Source organism: Cololabis saira, chromosome 2 (assembly GCF_033807715.1).
Source record: "Cololabis saira isolate AMF1-May2022 chromosome 2, fColSai1.1, whole genome shotgun sequence".
In the NCBI taxonomy this organism is placed as follows: Eukaryota; Metazoa; Chordata; class Actinopteri; order Beloniformes; family Belonidae; genus Cololabis; species Cololabis saira.
The window spans coordinates 10211769-10235454 of NC_084588.1; the positions used below are offsets into that span (position 1 = coordinate 10211769).

Below are 23686 nucleotides of genomic sequence, written 5' to 3' on the forward strand. Positions count from 1 at the left end.
AGGTTAAAAAGTTTTTTTATGCCAAGCAAAGGTTTGTTGGCAAAGTATTGGTATTTTTGTAACTACAACCATCTTGTTGTTATTGGTAGCTCCACATTTATGCAAACAAATGTAGGCGTTACAGTGACACAGTACTGTTTGATGTGGAAACATGAATCTTGGTCCGGTATAAAGGGCTTCCAAAGGTGCAAGAAGTTTTAACTGCAACATGATTTTAATTTTAATTTCTTTCACTCGTATGTGCCCGAGGATGCCAACAGCTCAAATTCATTCTTTCATGAATACTCTAAAAGCAGTTTGAAATCTGTTTTTACAGTTTCACACAAATTGGAGATGGATCAAACAAGGCAAGGGAAAAGGAGTGCAGTTTTTGTGTGGGTGTTAAACTGAGTAGGTGATGTAAGATCAGGAAGGAACAATGTTGTTTCATGCTCCTTTGAATAACAGAACCACTGATATGCAGCAATTCAAACAACACTGTCATGTTTGAGGCACATATTCCCCACCAGTCATCACCAAACATGCTCTCTGCTGGAGACCCCATTAAACCTCCTAAGCACTATCAATGTCAGATTAGCGTTGCTTTTAAAAAGTCATTCTCCTGCTGATCTCATAAATCTTTGAAACTCAACAGCAAATCTTACTGCCACAATGATTTTAAAAGTATGTGTTGCATATTTCTGACAACGACTCTACACCGTTGCAATTATCACAGCTGTTTCAGATCCATTGGGCAATCACGCAAATTAAAGATTGCAAATATATTTCCAGAAAAACAGTGAGAAGATAAATCTTTGATGGGAATGTATTATGAAAAAAATAAAATTTTCTGTGGTCAAGAGCACATACATGTGTTTTTTTGATGTGACTACAAACTCAAATCTGTTGCTGTTTTGGCCATCGTCAGTCCTCATTCAGATTTAAAAACAATTATCCAGTTTTCCCATCTTTATCTCCACCAAACCTTATATTATGATGCGTTTGATGCTCTGAGCATGAAGCTGTAACATGGATTTAAAAAAATGGCACACCTTCTGGAAAAACAAAAGTGCCGTGGCTGATTCAGCCCCCAAAAGCAATTAAACGGATATTTCTCTAACTGGATCATCTTGTTTTGAAGTCTTAAAAATCTGTCATTTCCTTCAGTTAAATTCTGCCCTTTGATCCAACAACATGTTTTTGACTGATTTAACATATTGTCCAAGTGATCGAACCAAGTAATTACTTATTTAAATTTTGAGTTACTGCATAAGTATGCACCATTCTTGTGAACTAATCCTCACAATCACAGTGATGAGACACCTTTTCAACACTGTTTTGGACTTTTCTTATGGTTTTATGTGTTTTTCTGTTGGAGACACGCGTTGGAATGAGAATACTTACGGTGGTGGGGGAGCTGCATTCACTGACTGACTGGCATGTTTCTGACGCCTCTGATGATGCCGAGCTGGATGACTTCTGCAGCACACATGGTGAGAAACATTTCTGCTTTGTTATAACATTACGCATCCTTTGTTTCTATCATGCACATTCAAGTTTAAATCTGCGTGCATAAATATAGGTTAGAGTATTTCAGAGTGTGCACGGGGGCTCTCGTACCTGACTTGTGATGTCTGAGGGCATAGGCGACGGAGGCTTGGAGTAGATGTTAGCGTCCTGGGACACGAAGCCTGAATCGTGGGAGGAGACGCTGCTGAGTCTGTGGGCGGCGATCCCCCCTGGATGCGGGGGCTGCTGCGGTGGGAGGCTGCTGCGGTAGCGTAAGGAGGAGGAGGAGGTGGGTGAGTGTGGCTGGGAACCTCCACCAACAACACCACCACCCATACCTACGCCTCCCCCCGATGAGCGGGAGGAACTACTGTGGGCACTGTTGACGCTGCTGCAGGGGGGGAAGGGGAGGGAGGGAGGGAGGTAGGGTGGAGAGGAGCATGGGGAGGGCAGAGTGATGGAGGTGAGAGGAGCATGGAGTTAGGATGGCAGGTGGAGACAGAGTTCAAGATTGCAGAGATGAGCCAAAGTGATGGTTTGATTCAGCGGTCAAACAAACGTCAGTCGGTAATGGATGACGATATGGCGATCGGAGAACACGTGGGAAGAGTTCGGGATTGGGTGCATGTGGTGAGTTGGAGTCGCAGGAAGTTGTTGGTTCACCAGGTTAGTGAGAAACGACAATCACAGAGCAGTCACAGTTAAAAGTTGAGACCCGGAAAATGAAAAGAAACCAGGTAGGCGACACCCGGCGGGAGAGAAAGAGGGCAAATCACATGAGGCCACACAAACAAGACACAAAGTAGGGGAGACGGACGAGCGAAAGGTGAGATAAAGGACACATGTGAGATTATGATGAGGGGAAACGGGTGGGTGGAGGTTGGGGGGGTTGGGAGGAGAAGGAGAAGGTAAACAGAGACGAGTGTGAGCTCAGGAAGGACCGGTGTGCACACATAGACAAGTAAACACTGAGCAACACTGTCGATTACAGGCTGTGAACTTTTATACTGCACTAGACACTTAAGTATTATTTTTACTTTTTAAAAATCAAAGAACAGAAGTCATTTTTAGTTGTCAGCATTCTTCTGTTTTCAAGGATGCATCTCTTTACAGCTACTTAGCTAAACCAGATCATGTACAATATTCATGCCAAAAGTCTCTGATCTGGTGTCGGTCTGTCTGTCTGAAGGCCGTGTTTTCATATTCCAGAGGTTTTACTACGCTGAGGATGACTGGAAAACAAAACAGATGAACTGACGAACAGACAGATACGGACAGAACGACTGACAATCACAGTGACACAAACACCAAGACAAGCTCCTCTTTCCGATGTTCAGTGAATGCATCACTGCAGAGCAGGATAAACTGTTGGTTACATCTGTGTGTGTGTGTGTGTGTGTGCGTGCGTGCGTGCGTGCGTGCGTGCGTGCGTGCGTGTGTGTGTGTGTGTGCGTGCACGGTACCTGCACATGCTGCTCTTGCGAGAGCCGGAGCTGCTCGGGGATGATGGAGGAGTCTGATAGGACCAGCTGTAATCCGATCCCTTCAGATCTATAATCACCTGGGAGAAGGACAAATGTGGGGTTAGAAGGAGTGTTATCCATCATTTCCTTTTTCTTTTTGTCTTTCAAATGTTCCGTGGTGGGCGGGCTCCTCACCTGTTCACTGGCCGCGGGCAGTTTGTGCGGGTCGGTGGTGAGCACAGTGAGGTCATCGATGATGGCCTGGAGGTGGGTGATTTCACCGAGCATCGCGATCTCTCCATTCTGAAAAGTGAGACGAAAACAATCAGACTGATAAATGCCTTTAATATCTTTAATTTCTTTTCAAATATTATTTTTGAGTGCTTCCCAACGTGACACTAACATTACTGCGGCTAACAGAGTGAGCAGAGTGAGGGGCAGCTGGCCTCAGCTGGCCTCAGCCGGCCATTAGCTCCCAGCTAACAGGCGTGGACCGTGTCCCCCGCTGGACTGACAAACCGGCAGAGATGGCCTCCCATAACAAAGGTGCATTTGCACCAATGTCATGTGCTAGTACGTGTCATAACCACTGACCACATTCTGCTGAGACCATCTGCTGCCCGTTCACATTAACTGATCAGACCAGATTTTACTGACCTCTGCTACAGCCATGTTACAGGCTCCTGGGTGACCATTACACTGCTCTCAGAGTGAAGTGACTGAACCATATTCTGGAGGTGCCTTAAGATGACATTTGTCGTGATTTGGTGCGATATAAATAAAGCTTAATCAAACTGAATGACTGACTTAAGGATGCGTTGTAGAAATTCAACCCCTTTCTCAGGAAAGATGAAAAAGACAGATTTTGTATGCGTTTTACTCGCTCAAGGTTATTATAAAAAACGATTCAGACACGATCGAGGCCCGACGGCGAGGAAAAGCTTGGAGAAAAATGGAGAAACAGTTATTTATACAGCACGGAGGCACAGTTCCAGTTCAGGATGGGGTTTCCATGGTTTCAGACATTACAGTCGAAAAACAAAATGGATACCACCTGGAAGATGCCACCTGGAGCCAGAAAACAAGACAAACCAAACCTTTATATTCTTGCCTGCTTCACAGAACAAAAACACAGGTATGAGTTGGTCCATGTTGTGTTTTCTTTACGTTCTCTAACATCGCTGTCCTTGCTCTGTTCTCCTCCGGCAGATCCACCTCTCCCTGCTTCAGGCTTTCTAATTGCTTGTCTGCTTCAGCTCTGCATCCCTGACTGATTATTCTTGCACGTGAGCTGGTGCTGGTTTGTCTTGGCCATGCTGCTGGGGTGGGATGTTCATTTTACACAGGTAATCTGTGAACCAACTTCCTTCTGACACACTGCAACAAACTTGGGTTTTGACAACTAGCCAGCCCCAAGCCCTTTTCAGTTTTTTATTTGTTAAAAAAGTTTGAAATATCCAATAAATTTCGTTCCATTTCATGATTGTGTCCCACTTGTTGTTGATTCTTCACAAAAAATTACAGTTTTATATCTTTATGTTTGAAGCCTGAAATGTGGCAAAAGGTCACAAAGTTCAAGGGGGCCAAATACTTTCGCAAGGCACTGTATACTAATATATTACTATACTAAGTTAATAATTCTTCGGACTAAATTGGAACATTTTAACTTTATAAAACTATACTTTAACTAAACTAAAATGACGACTAGAAGTAGATAACGAGTACAATGGTAGTATATACAAGTGTCAGTGTGCAGTTGGAGGTGAATTTACAACTCTAAGACTTAGCATTTAACTAACATTAGATTAATTTGTGCATTACTTTATATGTATATATGTTTTTGTTTATATATATATATATATATATAGGTGGTAGATAGATAGGTGTGTGCATATTGGGTATAGATGTATTTATTTTGTGTACATTTATTGAAAACAGATTCACTTATTTATATAGATTGAGGGGTTCTATATGTTCAATATGTGTGTATATGTATATCTATTTATATATAGGTTCATATATTTATACAAGTGTTAACATTATGTTCTAAACGATGGTTTTGACATGTCTGGAATGACTCAATAAATGAAACATACACTCATGAAGTATTTTCATGATCAGTGTGTCTCCTCACCAGAAAGGCCAAGAACACTATCCACCCAGGACATGAGAAGAGTCAATCCTATATTGAAGAACTTCAGTAAAACAGAAAAGTGTATATTGCCAAATGAAAGTGTGAGAGGTTTTTGCCCATCCCCCACTGCAAAAAAAGTATTAAGATGTCATACAGGCTTGTTAATGCAAAGGTGTGTGGAACTCTAAGCACCTGCTTCTGGTCTTACAACTTTTCCTTAGTTTTTTGGTCGATGGAGTTGTGTATCACAGTCAAAACTATTAGACTACAGGAGAGATACAACAGCGCTGTACGCTTGAAAGATGGCACCTTTTCTGTAATTAATGACTCGGTTATTTTTAAAGAAACGTGCTCACATCAAATTTCTGCTTTTTGTTCATGTGACAAACTATGTTGTGCTTTAGTTGAGGTACTTACTAAATCAGACGGGTCAGTATGTAAAGATTCATTGATCAAAGTACTCTCATACATGAGGTTAAAACAACTGAAAGTGTTGAAGCCGTCTGGCCTGACGTGATTAAAACGATCGTGTTCTTGTTGAAACAGATGACGCTGTGAACATTACACCACTTATGAAAAGGCACTAGAACCTGATCAATAAAGTCAAGTCAAGTATTTCTCTGGTTTTGTGCATGTTTTTAAGATACATAAAGATAATGCATTTGAGCACAGATACTATTGACTGTAACCTTTTAAACTCCAGCAGTATATGAACATGGAGGTTTACAGCAGGGCCAACGCCTCAAAGCAAATGTGAGCAGTGAAAAACATTTTTATTCTGCTAAATTAAATGTAATCAATGACCCGAGCTTATTTTGTACTTGGATTAAGATATACTAAGTATTAGTATTTTGTGTCAAGTGGTTTAATATATATATATATATATATATATATATATATATATATATATATATATATATATATATATATATATATATATATATATATATATATATATATATATATATATATATATATATATATATATATACACATACCCAGTACGAAATGTATTTGTACAAAGACGGAGAGACAATGAGTAATGACAATACTTGGACTTTTCTTTATACTTTTCAGTATAAGCCAAGTATACTTCACTATACTATTCTTAATTATAGAAAATATAATAAATAAAAAGTCAACTTCAAGTATACTGACTCAGTTTTAGTATAAAATGTCTCCTAGTACACTTGAATAAATTACCTTTTGCTGAGGGCTCTCCCAACAGGAAATCTCATCAAGAAGAAAACTTCTTTCTCTTGATGTGTTATGTTTGATATATAATAAAAATAAAAAGCTCAAGGAAACACAACCATCTCTTAAACTTAAATTGGTGTCTGATTATCATTCGTTCAGCCACAGTCAGTCTCCTCACCACGACGGGCTGCAGGAAGCCGATGAAGGTGCAGAAGCGTCCCCTCTCCTCCACCAGAGCGCGACGCACCGCCTGCTTCTCCGTCTCCTCCATCAGCAGGCACATGTCGGTCACGTCCTGCATGGCGCTGTCCACCTGGGGCTGCAGGTCTCCTCGCCCTGGGGTTAAAGGTCGTGGTGAGAGAACAGGCAGATAGAAGCCCTCGCAGTGAGAGAGCAACTAAACACAAGAATAAGAAATATGAAGGTGCAGAAAAACAAATGTGTAGGAGCCTTTACATGATGAGCCAAGAGGATGTTGTTGAGATACACGTCCACCCGCTTTTGTTTTCCATGTTACACTGAACCAGCAAGCCGGCATAGATTACGACACTTACATGAAGTGAGACAGCAACATGTTGTTAGGTGTTTTAGCTCTGTAGTTTTTCCAGCGCTGTGGATCATTCTGTTTGCCTCACTACGTAATGACGTGGTGAGTCCGTGTGTCACAAAATTGTGTCATCTTTGATCCAACATAATGCCGGTACAGAGCCAAAACACAAACACTATATATGTCCCTCAGAAAGAAAGAACAAGTATGATTGCACAGGGATGAAAAGAGATAAGATATAAGTGTCCATGTATGGTACACAAATCTCAAACCCGTCTACCAGAGGGAAGAAATACTTGAAACGCAATGAATAGAAAGCAAGACATGAAATAAATCTTTGTAGTGTTACAACATGCAAGAAAAATCAGCAAAGATGTCGGTACGATTGGAGACAGAATGAAAGAAAAACCAGACAGGAGTGGTAGCGTGACAGAAGAAAGCCCGTGGTGACACTACAAAGCCAACAGCAGAAGCGGCAAAAGTCATCCAGGAGTCAAGGAGGATGTTAAATTGCATCATACGTCATCAGGAGTGGGACTCAACGAAGTTACTTTAGAGGTGAACTTTAATCTGCCACCAAAGGACATAACCTTTGATGAAGCTCGCGCGGCAGTTCATCCAAAGAGTCGTGATAGCTGCTTCCTCCGCCAAGGTGCTGCTGCTTCTCTGTGCAGGTTTGTTTGTCCCTGTCAGGCTGACTTCCATGAAGTTTGGTGGAGGTGGAGCATAAACATCCATTCAGAATTTGGTGCATAAATGAGGCGCTTTTCCTCAAAACTGCGAGCTAAGACGTACGCCTTGGCAGAGGACAGTGCACCCCTCGTGCCTTTCTAGTTTCAGAAGGTTTGTGTTTTTTTACACACAAAAAACAGACACGTTTTACTACTTGATCTCCAGTCAGGGATTAAACATGTGTTTGGTGAGTTTGCACTCCCAGGTCAGAGCCCAACTATCCCGTGCGTGCATCTCTACCAAAACCTGACTTCAAATTTAGAATGAGTGAATAAATACATCCCAGCTCTGAAGAGGGCAGTTTTAGGAATGAGATGTGTACCTGCTGTACTCTACTGCCCTTACTTTTTAACTTTAACTTGTGCTTTTTATTATTTTACCTCTTTTCTTATCATTTTATTTCATTTTATTTGTCATTTACTGTTTAATTGTGTCTTGCCGCTTTTAATGTTGATGTAAAGCACTTTGAATTACCTTGTGTTGAATTATGCTCTACAGATAAACTTGCCAGGCCTTGCCTTGCCTATCTCTGTGAGGCCAATTTCAGTACAGGGTCATCTCAGGGTCCCGGTGCTGAACCGGCCCGCCTGCAGTCTCCACCTCATTTAGAGACTAAAGACAGACACTGAATCATGCAACACAAAAATACAGCAAGGAAGGCTCTGAACTGGGAGCAGCAGGGGGTCCGTATGGAGAATGGGACAACGGTCCCAACTCTTTGTGAGGCGGACTTCTACCTTTTTTTTTTCCTTGGGACGGTTAAATTCCTACTTTACATATTTGACGTGGTCTCTGTGCTCTATGATGAATAAAATATGCACTTGAGTTGTGCAAATCATCGCATTCAAGTAATTTATTTATATTTTTTTTTGTGTATATATATATATATATATATATATATATATATATATATATATATATATATATATATATATTCATTTTTAATATATTATATATATATATATATATATATATATATTTTTTTTTTTTTTTTTTGTGACTTAACCTATTTGGATTAGAAGTTGTTCATTAATCCACTTGGCACAAACTAGTTTATGTACCTAAGGCATTTTATTAATATATATATATATATATATATATATATATATATATATATATATATATATATATATATATATATATATATATATATATATATATCCAACAACAGCAGAAGCTGTATATATATATATATATATATATATATATATATATATATATATATATATATATATATATATATATATATATATATATATATATATATATTAATAAAATAAATATATATGATATATATTAAATTAATTTATTTCTTTCTTTTTCTTTTTGTGACTTAACTTATTTGGATTAGAGGTTGTTCATTATTCCTCCAGTTGGGACAAACTAGTTTTATGTACCAGGAACTGTAAATTAGGGGTTCCGCAGCATATTTCTGAGGCCCGTGCTGCAGGGTAATCCACCCTTGAAAGGGCCTCTCTGTTTCACGTTTATTCCATTATGGTGGGAAACAGTTTCCCATATAGTGAAAACGTATATCACAAATTCTGTGATCACTGTCTGGAGGCAAATGATGGGAGTGTGAGTGAAAGCAGTGGATGTGGGCGAGCAGCAGCGAGCGGCAGGCTCATACTTACCCTGCATCTCTATCACAGGGAGGCAAATGCCACGGGGAAGGAGGGTACAGAGGCAGGCGTGAGCAGGAGACGGCAAAAAGGAAGCAAAATAAGAAGAGAGAGAAGGGAGATAGACAAGAAGAGGGGAGGGCAGAAAATAGCAGAACTTATTGTTAAGGTTAGTACAAGGAAGCCATCACAAGACAGCCACAGAGCCTCAGGTTAGAGCAAAATAAAACTGCAACCACCAAAATTTAAGCAGTAAAACAATGATACCACCGGGCGTCAGCTGTGACGGGGCTAAACGTGCAAGCATGATCATAGTGGACACTGCTTTGTTTTCCTGGCAGTACTACTAAGGTTACATTTTTAATTATAAGCATTTGGCTAATTTAGCTCTGGTTTAACAAGCTCTGATGACCGGAACAAAAAAGTCAGATAGAAGAGAAGTTTAGCTGATCTGCAGTCAAAGTATGTCCCAGTGTGGACATTAACCCTGCAAAGTGAGGACAGCCTACATTAAATCAATTGTTTTACATTAAAAAACAACTAACCTCTACTGAGTCTTTACTGACATGAACGGACGCATGAAATGACTGTCCCAACATTAACGGGGACCCTAATAACATCCACCAGTGACTAAAATCTGTTATATGATATTTCAATTTAGCCAAAAGCCAAGAGTCAAAACTGAAACACTGCAAAATAATTATTAGAAAGAAATGAATGCCACCGCAGGCTGGAAGGCTACACACGCAACATCATGTCCACACGCCAATCAAATCAAACACACGACTGGGAGGCTGTAATTAAAATGTGCAGTTGCCAGAGCCGGTGGAGGAGCAGGTGCTGCTTAACTGGCTGGTGCACGTACCGCGCTGGGAACCACACCGTGGGAGTTATTACTGAAGATGTGCAAGAGTTGCAGATTACAACCATGCCCACATGATACTTCTTTACATGAAAATATAAGCAATATAAGATGTTTTTAACGGTGAGTTCCCTGAGCACGAGCCCAGCAGCACCAAGTGTTTGAAGACAGCAGGACAAATCCAGTCAGATGGTATAGTTAACTTTATCATTCTTGCCCGTGTATGTGTGTGTGTGTGTGTGTGTGTGTGTGTGTGTCCACGTGCATGTGTGTTTCTGCACTGTGATCCAGCTGAATACACAGGCCCTTTGCACTACAAGTAGGTACTGTTCTGTCTCTGCCTCATCAGTGGGGCTACAAACTCTCAGGTCCAGACTTATGCAACCCATCGAGCGTTAGATCTGCATCCTCCAAAATGTGTGGAGGGGGTAAATAGGCAATACGGTACAGGGGGGTCAAAGTATGGAATACATATTCCCATTTAGCAAAAAAATGCTTCTCTGTACAAGGTTTTAAAGGATGTCTGAAACACCACTTAATTTTTGTTTTGTAAATGGAACTGCTCTGGCATAAGTAATAGATGTACTGACACATTTTATCATCTTGTGTAATCTCCTTGAAATTATTCTTTGTTTGTGTTTATTTGGTTTGTTATTTAGTTGTTTATTTTTTGTTTGTTTCTATTTAATTGTACTCTTTATCGTTATTCATATATCCGATCATTTTTCCTCTGTGTAAATTCTTTGTAATTTTCATTTATTTCTATTATCTATAGATTTCTAATTGCTCATTTGTATATTTTGTTCTTATAAGTATGATATTATATTTTATGTTAACTATAGGTGGAGGCACCTGATAAGCTCTTTGAGTTTTCACCTCTTCCTGCACTTTAATTTGTAAAGTTGTTACTTTTATTTGTGTAATTTTTAACTGTGCAAATAAATCTAAAAAAAAAAATCTAAATCTAAATGAGGGTAAATACTTACAAAATGAGAGTGTCGGGGGGTGAGGTCAGTGTGGCTAAGCTGTAACTTCTGCACGTGTAAGATGATAGCACTCTGACTGACAGCCGTTTGATGGAAACTTGAATATTTTACAGTTTCCTGACAGGACCTCATGTAGCACTTTCAACAGGCCCTGAGTTTATTCTACTTAAATGCCAAACCTATTTTGTTAAAATCATTGCTGCTATAGAGACCATCATTCACAGGCTCCCATCCACCTGACACAGAGAGATCAGTTGGTCTACACAGTTTGAACATTACTGAAAGTTTCCCAATGAAACAAATGTTTTGTTTAGTTTCTTCTGTATAAGAAGTCAGCTTGTTTTCTAGCAGGACAGCGAGCCTCCACACATCAGTAGGGATATTTGACCAGGAAACAGTGACAGAGTGCTGCATCACATCACCTGGATGGCCAGTCTCATTAAATTCCTACAAGTGAGTTTCACAGGAAACTGGTTTCAGTATCGTTCTAAAATAACCTATAAATAAATAAATATAACAACAATAACTATGGTAATGATAATAAAGTGAAAGCTTTAAATAGTACTAGGAAATGATCTGCCTGGCAACTACGTGCTAGTTGTACCAGTAGGAAAGCCACTTTTATTGGTTGCTGCTTGAAGGACTAAAATGATTCAAGACAAATGAGAAAAGAGCTGTAATATCACGACTGACCACACGATGGCAGCACACACCTACAATACATTTGATGTGGTTGAGCCTGAACTTCCTGGCTTCAGTTCATGCTTGATAGAGCTGAATGTCATCATGAGTCTGAGCTCTGGGTCGGTTTGCATTGAAGGGGAAAATGATAGATAAAACACACGATCCAGTTCTTGTCTGTTTTTCTTGGGAGTTGACCAACAACCCACTTGAACTAATATGGCTCTGGACAGATCTCCCCAGAAACACTGATACAAACACTGATACAAGTGAACAGGATGCTCAAATATATCAATAGATGGAGCACATATGAGAAACCTCTGCTACATGCACATGTGTCTAAGTGTCTGAGAGAAGAGCATGACCACTGGACTGTTGACTGTTACCTTTACGAGCCTTCTTCTGCAGTTTCATGGTGTCAGATGACTTCTTCTTGATCTCATGCCGTGACCTCTTGTACTCTTGAAAGAGGATGAAAAGAGATGCTTTCAAAGAGGAATGTAAACCCTCTGGGTCAATTCATATTATCTTACATTTCCTATATTCACTTAAACAGAGCGGCTTCGAGAAGGGCGTCGACTGAGAGGTGATTGACAGACAAACTGATTTCACAGCAATGTAAAACTGCACTGTAAGAACTGCACCTCTAGAAATGTCCTATCTTAAGCTAAATATCTTTGCCAATATCTTTTGCAAATGAGGCAAGAAAAATTCTTCAAACCAGCAAAATAGTTTAAAATAGTCTTCTAACTTTATTGGAACGAGGCTTTTAACATTCTTAAGGATTCTTTTTTTACATTGTGAATTCATAGTTGTTAATTGGACAACTCACAAAATACATGACAAGCAGATTTTCCTTAATGGACCAGAAAGTAAAAATAAGATTGTCCTTTTTAAAACTTTCTAGCTGCAATAGTAGTTTGATAATGTATTAACTAGTAAAATAATTGAATTACAGTATGGCATCAAAACTTGAGATTTTCTGCAGGAAAAAGTTATCACATGATGCAGACAGAGGTGTGTGTTCCATGATCCAACATGATACAACATGTCATCAAGTAAACATGAACATGAAACATGTTCATGTTTACATGAAAAGGGAAACAAAGCACCAGCGCATCAGTTATTAGCTCTTGCAGTCGTGCAACATTGAGCAACAGCCTGCAGAGTCAGCAAAACTTTACAAGTTCACATTCCTGGGAGGTCACTTTGTGAAGAGAAAATCTGTAGTGTACCTCCACATTTTTTAAGACTTCCTGACAGCTTTAAAACAGGTGCACAGAGGCCGCAGGGGCCGCTGTTTGTTTTTGGGTTTGAATGCAGATTCAGCCCTCACAGCATCCCCTCATCTACTTCACTACTTCAGTAGGGACGGCGTGTGGCTCAGAATCAGTAATGGTGTAGGTTCAGGAATTAGCATCTTAGCCCGGGATGTGCTCGTACCTTTGGCGTGATCCTTGTCCAGCTGGTTGGCTGTCTTCTTCCAGTCTTCAATCTTGTCCTGGAGAGGAGCAATCAAACTCTCCATCAAAGCACTGCAGGAGAGACAGAAAACAATTACGAGACATGTCAGGCACCGTGTATACAACAGTGGCAGAAAGGAAGCATTCAAAATCAGGTACATATTTCCCATGTGGGATTAATCTGGGCAAAATTGAACCCCTGAAAGTCCACCCTACCACCCCCCCCCTGAACACGAGTCACAGCACAGATACATTCCCAGAATGCCCTCCACCTTATTTAGCTTCTCCTCCTCCCTGTTGTCACGTAGAATCAGAGGTGGGTAGAGGAGCCAAATATTTTACTCAAGTAAAAGTACTGTTACTTCAGAATAATATGACTCAAGTAGAAGTAAAAACTAGTCATCCAAATAATTACTAGTAAAAGTAAAAGTAAAAAAGTACTTGGTGAAAAAACTACTCAAGTACTGAGTAACTGTTGAGTAACGTCTGATTTATTTTTTTAACACAACCATTCAAACAGACAAAAGTACAAAATAATCATCTTCAGGCAAATTAAATAAATAAAATAATAAAATAAAATTAAAGCTGCAAGCAGCGATGAACGGGCCCTCGCACTCACGGCCACCGCCCCCATAAGCATATCAGAAATGACACCACCCACGACTTCCTATGTCAAACCATTCAAAAGTTATAGCAGAAAAAAGGAACAACCAATCAGAAGAAGGGGCGGGGCTAAATCAGGCCAATGAAGGTCAATGACTCCATACAGAGTCTGATGACACCACCCACGACTCTCTATGTCAAACCATTCAAAAGTTATAGCAGAAAATCGGGACAGCCAATCAGAAGAAGGGGCGGGGCTAATTCAGGCCAATGAAAGTCAAGGACTCCATACAGAATCTTATGACACCACCCAGGACTCTATGTCAAACCATTCCAAAGTTATAGCAGAAAATCGGGACAACCAATCAGAAGAAGGGGCGGGGTTAATTTTCACCAATTATGGTCAAGGACTCTATACAGAGTCCCATGACACCACCCACGACTCTTTATGTCAAACCTTTCAAAAGTTATAGCAGGAAATAGGGACAACCAATCAGAAGAAGGGGCGGGGCTAATTCAGGCCAATGAAGGTCAAGGACTCAATACAGAGTCCCATGACACCACCCACGACTCTTTATGTCAAACCTTTCAAAAGTTATGGCAGAGAAAAGTATTCTAGGGGGCGCTGTTGAGCCGTTAGGCCACGCCCATTAATGCACACCATGAAACATCAAATTTATCGCCAGGCCTGCCTTGCATGCAAAATTCGGTGACTTTTGGGGAACTATCAAATATGGACCAATCAGATGAAGGGGGGCGCACTTTTTGGCGTCGAGTGTTGCCACGGTAACACTTTTGAATGAGAAAAGTAATGCGCGTCGTCGCAAGATGGAGACGCATATTTTGATGTTAAAAAAAAACACAAACATTTCTGACAATAAACTTTGCATTGTGCTGGGATCGAACCCGCGACCTCTCACATGAAAGACGGTGACGTTACCCCTGTGCCACGAATCAGCTTGGCCGTTTTCTGACTGACTGATTGAGGACAGACCAACATAGCGATATAATCTGAGTCCCGAATTGTTTTTTCGTAATTTTTAAAATATTTGTAAGATATAAATATTAGTAAAACCCCACTATTTGTGCTTTTGTGAATAGCATGTTCCAGTCTTTACTTCCTAGACACACACACTGCATGGAAGGGAGCGTTTGATTTATTGTTCACATAACATTACTTTTATTTCGTCACAACCAAACCACGCACTTTATTTATGTCATTTGCACCGGGCAAGGACAAAAAATAAATGATTCCACCAAAATTGCAGAGATTTTTGTGGTTGGCTGACACATTACCAGCATATTTCAAATATGTCAAACCATTCAAAAGTTATAGTCAGAAAATATGGACACCCAATCAGAAGAAGGGGCGGGGCTAATTAAGGCCAACGAAGCTTAAGGACTCTTTACAGAGTCCCATGACACCACCCACGACTCTCTATGTTAAACCATTCCAAAGTTATAGCAGAAAATCGGGACAACCAATCAGAAGAAGGGGCGGGGCTAATTAAGGCCAACGAAGCTTAAGGACTCATCACAGAGTCCCATGACACCACCCACAACTCTCTATGTCAAACCATTCAAAAGTTATGGCAGAGAAAAGTTTTCTAGGGGGCGCTGTTGAGCCATTAGGCCACGCCCATTGTTAAATTGTGCTCTCAGCAATCATATTATTTATAGTTATTTTAAGTTGTATGATCACCCGTTTGTTTTTGTATGAGATTATATTGTAATTAATACGGCCAGCCTCCTGGGGATGTTATTACTGTCGTGACTCTTTTTATATGTTGTGGCCCTTTAAGTTAATTCACTTTGCTTTACGGAAATGATGTAGAGGAGCGGCGGGTTCTTTCATCTTTCTCTTTTTCACGAGATGCCATGGCTACTGACGTGTTTTACCGGTGCTGTGAAGAGGTTTAAATAAAACAACGTTTTGAGACAATTTCCTTCCTGTGGTTCTTCTTATGGCTGACGAGGCAGGCGGCGCCGTGCCTGCTATGGATGGAGAAGCTGCAAATCTAACAGGTTATGGGCCCAGGCGCAGCACAGGAGGAGGAAGATGGCAGAGGTTAGTTTTCGACGGAGACGAAAACAACTATGAACTTTGGGAAGTAAAGTTTCTCGGCCACCTGAGAATATGTGGCTTGAAGGATACAATACTCTCCACCGTTGACCCGGACCCAGAAAAGAACGCAGAATGCTACGCGGAGCTAATTCAGTTCCTCGACGACACGAGTCTGTCGTTGGTGATGAGGGAGGCGGCAGACGACGGCAAAAAGGCTCTAGAAATACTACGCAGCCATTACGCCAGTCAGGGTAAGCCCAGAATCATTGCCCTGTATACAGAACTAACTTCCTTAAAGAAGGAACCTGGAGAAACTGTAACAGACTATATCATTCGTGCTGAAAAGGCTGTAATCTCCCTGAGAAATGCAAAGGAGGTAATCAGTGATGGGCTGATAATAGCTATGATTCTGAAGGGCCTCCCAGAATCCTACAAGCCTTTCACCATTCATACAACACAGAGCAGCGATGAATTAACGTTTACCCAGTTCAAAAGTAAACTACGAAGCTACGAGGAGACAGAAAAGTTCGACATTAAACCTAAAATGGACACTGTGATGAAAGTGGACGTGTCGTCGGTGACCTGCTACGGATGTGGAAACCGCGGCCATATGGCAAGAGACTGCAGCAGGAAAGGGCCACCTAAGTGGTGCAGCTACCATAGGAGCTCCACACACAGTGACGAGACATGCAGAAGGAAAACCAAGTACAAAGATGATGCAAAACAAACTGCAGAAAGACAACGGGACCACGAGGAGGAAGAAACATTCGTATTCAAGGTCAGTCAACAGTATCTTCCAGACAATATTAAGAAAAATGGAGTAATGGTAGATTGTGGAGCCACATCGCACATCATAAATGAGAAAAACAAATTCACAAGATTTGATGAGACTTTCAACCCAGAGAAACACTACATGGAGCTTGCTGACGGAACCAGGGCGAACAACGTGGCATTGAAAAGAGGCGACGCCGAGGTGTTTCTGCAGGACATAAAAGGAAGATGTGTCGCCGTCACATTGAAGAAAGCCTTATTCATACCAACTTACCCTCAAAGCATCGTCTCTGTGAAAGCAGCCACGACTGACGGTGCCAAAGTGATCTTCAAAGAGGGACGAAATGAACTCACAACCAAAGATGGAACAGTCTTCTGCATAGAGGAGCATGAGAGACTGTACTACTTAAGAACGGTAAATAACCACCAACAATGTGTTGATGATTCAGTTAAGGATATGATGTCCAGTGACAAAATCAGTTTAACTTGTGATGTCAAAACATGGCATGAGATTTTGGGACATTGTAATGTGGATGATGTATTGAAATTACCAAGTGTGGTAGAGGGTATGAGGATCACAGGTAACACAAAAATAGACTGTAGTGTCTGCACAGAGGGAAAATTCACCAACAGCAGAAATAGGAGAGCTGATGCAAAAGCTAATGCACCCCTTGAGTTGGTACATACCGACTTGGCAGGTCCAATTGAGCCAACTAGTCAAGATGGATATAAGTATGCCATTTCATTCACAGATGATTTTTCAGGGGCAGTGTCGGTTTATTTTCTTAAAAACAAAGGTGACACAACATTAGCAACAGAGAAATTCTTTGCAGACAGCGCACCATATGGCAATGTGAAATGTATCAGATCAGACAACGGGACAGAATACACAAGCAATGCCTTTGAGTCACTTTTAAGGGATAAAGGCATAAGACATGAGACATCATCCCCATACTCTCCTCATCAAAATGGTACCGCTGAGAGACAGTGGAGAACTCTTTTTGAGATGGGAAGGTGTCTGTTATTAGAAAAGGGGTTACCAAAGGTACTGTGGCCTTATGCCGTGCAAAATGCAGCTCATATTCGTAACAGATGTTACAATGACAGGATTAAAAATACCCCATACTTCATGTTGACAGGAAGAAAGCCAGATCTCGCCAAAATGTGGGTGTTTGGATCTGAGTGTTATGCATACAAGCATGATCATAAGAAACTGGATCCCAGATGTGAGAAAGGGATATTTGTGGGGTACAGTAAGAACAGCCCAGCATATCTGGTCTACAACCCACAGACAGAAAAAGTGTCAAAACACAGACTGGTGAAATTCATCAGAAAGAACAGTGTTGAACAACAGACACAAACGGATGATTATGATCCAGAAGTCCAGGTATACAGGGGCAGAAAATCTGAAAATGTGGACAGTGCTGATAAACCACATAGTGAGGATAGTACAGAAAATCAGGCCCTAAACGAGAAAGAGGAGAATGTTAGCACAGATGTATCACATGATGAAACTGCAGAAAATGTAGTACTAGACGAAAACAAGAATAGTACGGAGACAGGACCTACGCATAGTCAAAACCGGCAGTATCCAAGAAGAGAAAAGCAGACTCCAAAATACTTAGATGATTATCTAACAGACCTCAAAGATAACGATGTAACTCACACAAGTGTTGATTATTGTTACAGGGCTGTATGCGGGGTCCCCCAAACTTATAGTGAAGCCCGGATGTCACCCGAGGCGTCAAGATGGGAACACGCTATGAAGGAAGAGATCCACTCACTCAAAGACAATGAGACATTTGAACTGACTCCTTTACCTGAAGGGAAAAATACAGTAGGAGGGAAATGGGTATATGCCCTTAAAGAAAATGCTGAAAGAGGAAAAATCTTTAAAGCTAGATACGTCGCAAAGGGGTACAATCAAACAGAAGGCATAGACTACCATGAGACGTTTGCCCCAACAGCAAACATTACATCAGTACGGGCATTGATGCAGATAGCAGTCCAAAACAACCTCATCATCCATCAAATGGACGTTAAAACTGCATATTTACACGCTCCTATAGATGAGGAAATTTTCTTGGAGCAACCAGAGGGTTTTGAAATGATATCAGAGACCGGAGAGAAGTTGGTGTACAAGTTAAAGAAATCCCTGTATGGCCTGAAACAATCTGGGAGAAACTGGTACAAACTGCTAAATGATCACTTAGAACAAGACAACTTTGTGAGAAATCTATCTGACCACTGTGTATACAGAAAACAGATAGAGAATGATGTGATCCTTGTCATCATCTGGGTAGATGATCTTATAATTGCAGCCAGCAATAATGATTTACTCCACAGATTCAAAGACACTATGAAATCCAGATTCAATATGAAAGATCTGGGGAAAATAACATACTTCTTGGGCATACAATTTGATCAAGAGGGTGACGAAATCAAAATGAGCCAGAAAAGGTACATCCTAAAAATGCTTGAAAGGTTTGGAATGTCGGAGTGTAAACCCAGATATACACCATGCGAGCTAAAATTGGAGACAAATGAGAGTGACAAAAATGAGTTGGTAAATCCTAAAGAGTATCGTGAGATTGTAGGCAGCCAGATCTATGCCATGACTTGTACCAGACCAGACATCAGCTGGATAGTTAGCAAACTGTCACAAACACTGGCAAAGCCGAAAGCAGAGAACTTAGTGGCTGCCAAACATGTTTTGAGATACCTAAAAGGTACAAATGATTACGAACTGTGTTTCCGGAAAAATGATGAGGATTTAATCCTGATAGCCTACAGTGACTCAGATTGGGCATCTTCTGTGGAGGATAGACGTAGCACTACAGGATACTGTTTCAGTCTGACAAAAGAAGGCCCAGCAATTTCCTGGAAGTCAAAGAAACAACCTACAGTGGCTCTTTCAACTTGTGAAGCTGAGTATATTGCTCTAGCAACCACTACCCAGGAAAGCATGTATTTAACACAACTGTTAAATGGCATGGATAATAGAGAATACAGTTGTACAAGAATCTATGGAGACAATCAGGGGGCCATCGCACTGAGTAAAAACCCAGTGAACAGACAGAGATCCAAACACATTGATGTGAAATATCACTTCATCCGTGAAGCACTCACTGAGGGAAAGATAGACTTTGTCTACTGTCCATCAGAGAACATGATCGCAGACATATTGACAAAACCTGTAGCAAAGATTAGAACTGTTAAGTTCAAGAGGTGGTTCTTTGGAATTTAAAAGTATGGTCCCGGTATTTGGTTTGAGATGATGAGAGCAAGGGAGGGTGTTAAATTGTGCTCTCAGCAATCATATTATTTATAGTTATTTTAAGTTGTATGATCACCCGTTTGTTTTTGTATGAGATTATATTGTAATTAATACGGCCAGCCTCCTGGGGATGTTATTACTGTCGTGACTCTTTTTATATGTTGTGGCCCTTTAAGTTAATTCACTTTGCTTTACGGAAATGATGTAGAGGAGCGGCGGGTTCTTTCAACTTTCTCTTTTTCACGAGATGCCATGGCTACTGACGTGTTTTACCGGTGCTGTGAAGAGGTTTAAATAAAACAACGTTTTGAGACAATTTCCTTCCTGTGGTTCTTCTTATGGCTGACGAGGCAGGCGGCGCCGTGCCTGCTATGGATGGAGAAGCTGCAAATCTAACACCCATTAAGACCAACATAGCGATAAAATGTCTGGAACTTTTTTTTCCTAATTTTTTAAATATTTGTAAGGTATAAATATTAGTAAAACACTACTATTTTTATTACTTTTTCTGTAACCATTTTACCGAGGTTCTATTTCTGACGTCACCATATTACAGGCAGCTGATTGGTCGGGGAGCGGGGCCGTCACCTACTCGCCACTGATTGGTCGGGGGGCGGGGCCGTCATCACCCTACTCGCCACTGATTGGTCGGGGGGCGGGGCCGTCATCACCCTACTCGCCACTGATTGGTCGGGGGGCGGGGCCGTCATGACCCTACTCGCCACTGATTGGTCGGGGGGCGGGGCCGGCAGACGTTTGAATCAGGAAGCGGGACTCTCTATGTCAAACCATTCCAAAGTTATAGCAGAAAATCGGGACAACCAATCAGAAGAAGGGGCGGGGCTAATTAAGCCCAACGAAGCTTAAGAACTCATTACAGAGTCCCATGACACCAACCACGACTTCCTATGTCAAACCATTCAAAAGTTATGGCAGATAAAAGTATTCTAGGGGGCGCTGTTGAGCCGTTAGGCCACGCCCATTAATGCAAACCATGAAATATCAAAGTTATCACCAAGTCTGGCTTGCATGCAAAATTTGGTGACTTTTGGAGAACTATCAAATATGGACCAATCACATGAAGGGGGGGCGCGCCTTTTGGCGTCTAGCGTCGCCACGGTAACACTTTTGAAAGAGAAAAGTAATGCGTGGTGTCGCAGGATGTAGACGCACATTTTGATGTATAACACACCTGGGTGCACGTTACGGTTCGGGCTGAATTAACTGCCGAAGGAATGGCATAAATTTCGCCAAAATGACACAATTTATTCAAAATGGCCGACATCCTGTTCGGTTTCGGCCATGGCTCCTAGAGACTTTTCTTTAAGTTGTGCCATGATACAGGTGTGTAGCGATTTTCGTGCATGTACGTCAAACCGTATTGTGGGGCTTGAGGCACAAAGTTTTCCGGGGGGCGCTGTTGAGCCATTTTGCCACGCCCATTAATGCAAACCATGAAATATCAAATTTATCGCCAGGCCTGGCTTGCATGCCAAATTTGGTGCCTTTTGGGGAACTATCAAATATGGACCAATCAGATGAAGGGGGGGTGCGCTTGTTGGCGTCTAGCGTCGCCACGGTAACACTTTTCAAAGAGAAAAGTAATGCGTGTAGTCGCAGGATGGAGACGCACATTTTGATGTATAACACATCTGGGTTCACGATACGGTTCGGGCTAAATTAATTCTCGAAGGAATGGCATATATTGCTCCAAAATTACGCGATTAATTCAGAATTTTCAAAATGGCCGACTTCCTGTTCGGTTTCGGCCATGGCGCCAAGAGACTTTCTTTTAGTTGCGACATGATACAGGAGTGTACCGATTTTCGTTCAGGTACGTCAAACCGTATTATGGGGCTTGAGGCGCAAAGTTTTTTCTGTCTGAAGCAACGAGATGAAGGGTGGGCGCGCTTTTTGGCGTCTAGCGTCGCCACGGTAACGCTTTTGAAAGAGAAAAGTAATGCGTGTGGTCGCAGGAGGGAGACGCACATTTTGATGTATAACACACCTGGGGGCACGTTACGGTTCGGGCTGAATTAACTTTCGAAGGAATGGCATAAATTTCGCCAAAATGACACGATTAATTCAAAATGGCCGACTTCCTGTTCGGTTTCGGCCATGTCGCCAAGAGACTTTTGTTTAAGTTGTCCCATGATACAGGTGTGTACCGATTTTCGTGCATGTACGTCAAACCGTATCGTGGGGCTTGAGGCACAAAGTTTTCAAGGGGGCGCTGTTGAGCCATTTTACCACGCCCATTAATGCAAACAATTAAATATCAAATTTTTCGCCAGGCCTGACTTGGGTGCAAAATTTGGTGACTTTTTGGGCATGTTAAGGGGGGCAAAAGGGCCATCACTTTGTCAGAAGAAAAATAATAATAATTAAAGCTGCAAGCAGCGATGAACGGGCCCTCGCACTCACGTCCACCGCCCCCATAAGCATATCAGAAATGACACCACCCACGACTCTCTATGTCAAACCATTCAAAAGTTATATCAGAAAAAAGGGACAACCAATCAGAAGAAGGGGCGGGGCTAATTAAGGCCAACGAAGCTTAAGAACTCATTACAGAGTCCCATGACACCACCCACAACTTCCTATGTCAAACCATTCAAAAGTTATGGCAGATAAAAGTTTTCCGGGGGGCGCTGTTGAGCCGTTAGGCCACGCCCATTAATGCAAACCATAAAATATCAAATTTATCGCCAAGTCTGGCTTGCATGCAAAATTTGGTGACTTTTGGAGAACTATCAAATATGGACCAATCAGATGAAGGGGGGGTGCGCTTGTTGGCGTCTAGCGTCGCCACGGTAACGCTTTCGAAAGAGAAAAGTAATGCGTGTGGTCGCAGGAGGGAGACGCACATTTTGATGTATAACACACCTGGGTGCACGTTACGGTTCGGGCTGAATTAACTGCCGAAGGAATGGCATAAATTGCGCCAAAGTGACAAGATTCATTCAAAATGGCCGACTTCCTGTTCGGTTTCGGGCATGACGCCAAGAGACTTTTCTTTAAGTTGTCCCATGATACAGGTGTGTACCGATTTTCGTGCATGTACGTCAAACCGTATCGTGGGGCTTGAGGCACAAAGTTTTCAAGGGGGCGCTGTTGAGCCATTTTGCCACGCCCATTAATGCAAACCATTAAATATCAAATTTTTCGCCAGGCCTGACTTGGGTGCAAAATTTGGTGACTTTTTGGGCACGTTAAGGGGGGCAAAAAGGCCATCACTTTGTCAGAAGAAAAAAAAAAATAATAATAATAATAATTAAAGCTGCAAGCAGCGATGAACGGGCCCTCGCACTCACGGCCACCGCCCCACATAAGCATATCGGAAATGACACCACCCACGACTTCCTATGTCAAACCATTCAAAAGTTATAGCAGAAAAAAGGGACAACCAATCAGAAGAAGGGGCGGGGCTAATTCAGGCCAATGAAGGTCAAGGGCTCCATAAAGAATCTGATGACACCACCCACGACTCTCTATGTCAAACCATTCCAAAGTTATAGCAGAAAATCGGGACAACCAATCAGAAGAAGGGGCGGGGCTAATTAAGGCCAACGAAGCTTGAGGACTCAATACCGAGTCCCATGACACCACCCACGACTCTCTATGTCAAACCATTCAAAAGTTATGGCAGAGAAAAGTATTCTAGGGGGCGCTGTTGAGCCGTTAGGCCACGCCCATTAATGCAAGCCATGAAATATCAAATTTATCACCAGTCCTGGCTTGCATGCAAAATTTGGTGACTTTTGGAGAACTATCAAATATGGACCAATCAGAGGA

At 41.6% G+C, this 23686-nt stretch overlaps 1 protein-coding gene across 3 annotated transcripts in view; it reads right to left on the reverse strand.

Moving 5' to 3' along the window:
- Positions 1–23686, reverse strand: part of mtss1lb (MTSS I-BAR domain containing 2b) — a 124132-nt gene that overhangs the window by 15139 nt on the left and 85307 nt on the right. For 2 of the 3 annotated variants that reach the window (XM_061737364.1, XM_061737349.1), the window contains exons 5-11: positions 13156–13247; positions 12099–12173; positions 6461–6618; positions 3147–3254; positions 2952–3049; positions 1600–1879; positions 1384–1458 (exon numbers count right to left, since the gene is read on the reverse strand). In XM_061737364.1, coding sequence (XP_061593348.1) covers positions 1384–1458; positions 1600–1879; positions 2952–3049; positions 3147–3254; positions 6461–6618; positions 12099–12173; positions 13156–13247 — 886 coding nt within the window. The remainder of the gene's footprint in view (positions 1–1383; positions 1459–1599; positions 1880–2951; positions 3050–3146; positions 3255–6460; positions 6619–12098; positions 12174–13155; positions 13248–23686) is intronic. The other variant, XM_061737356.1, reaches the window with a different exon arrangement.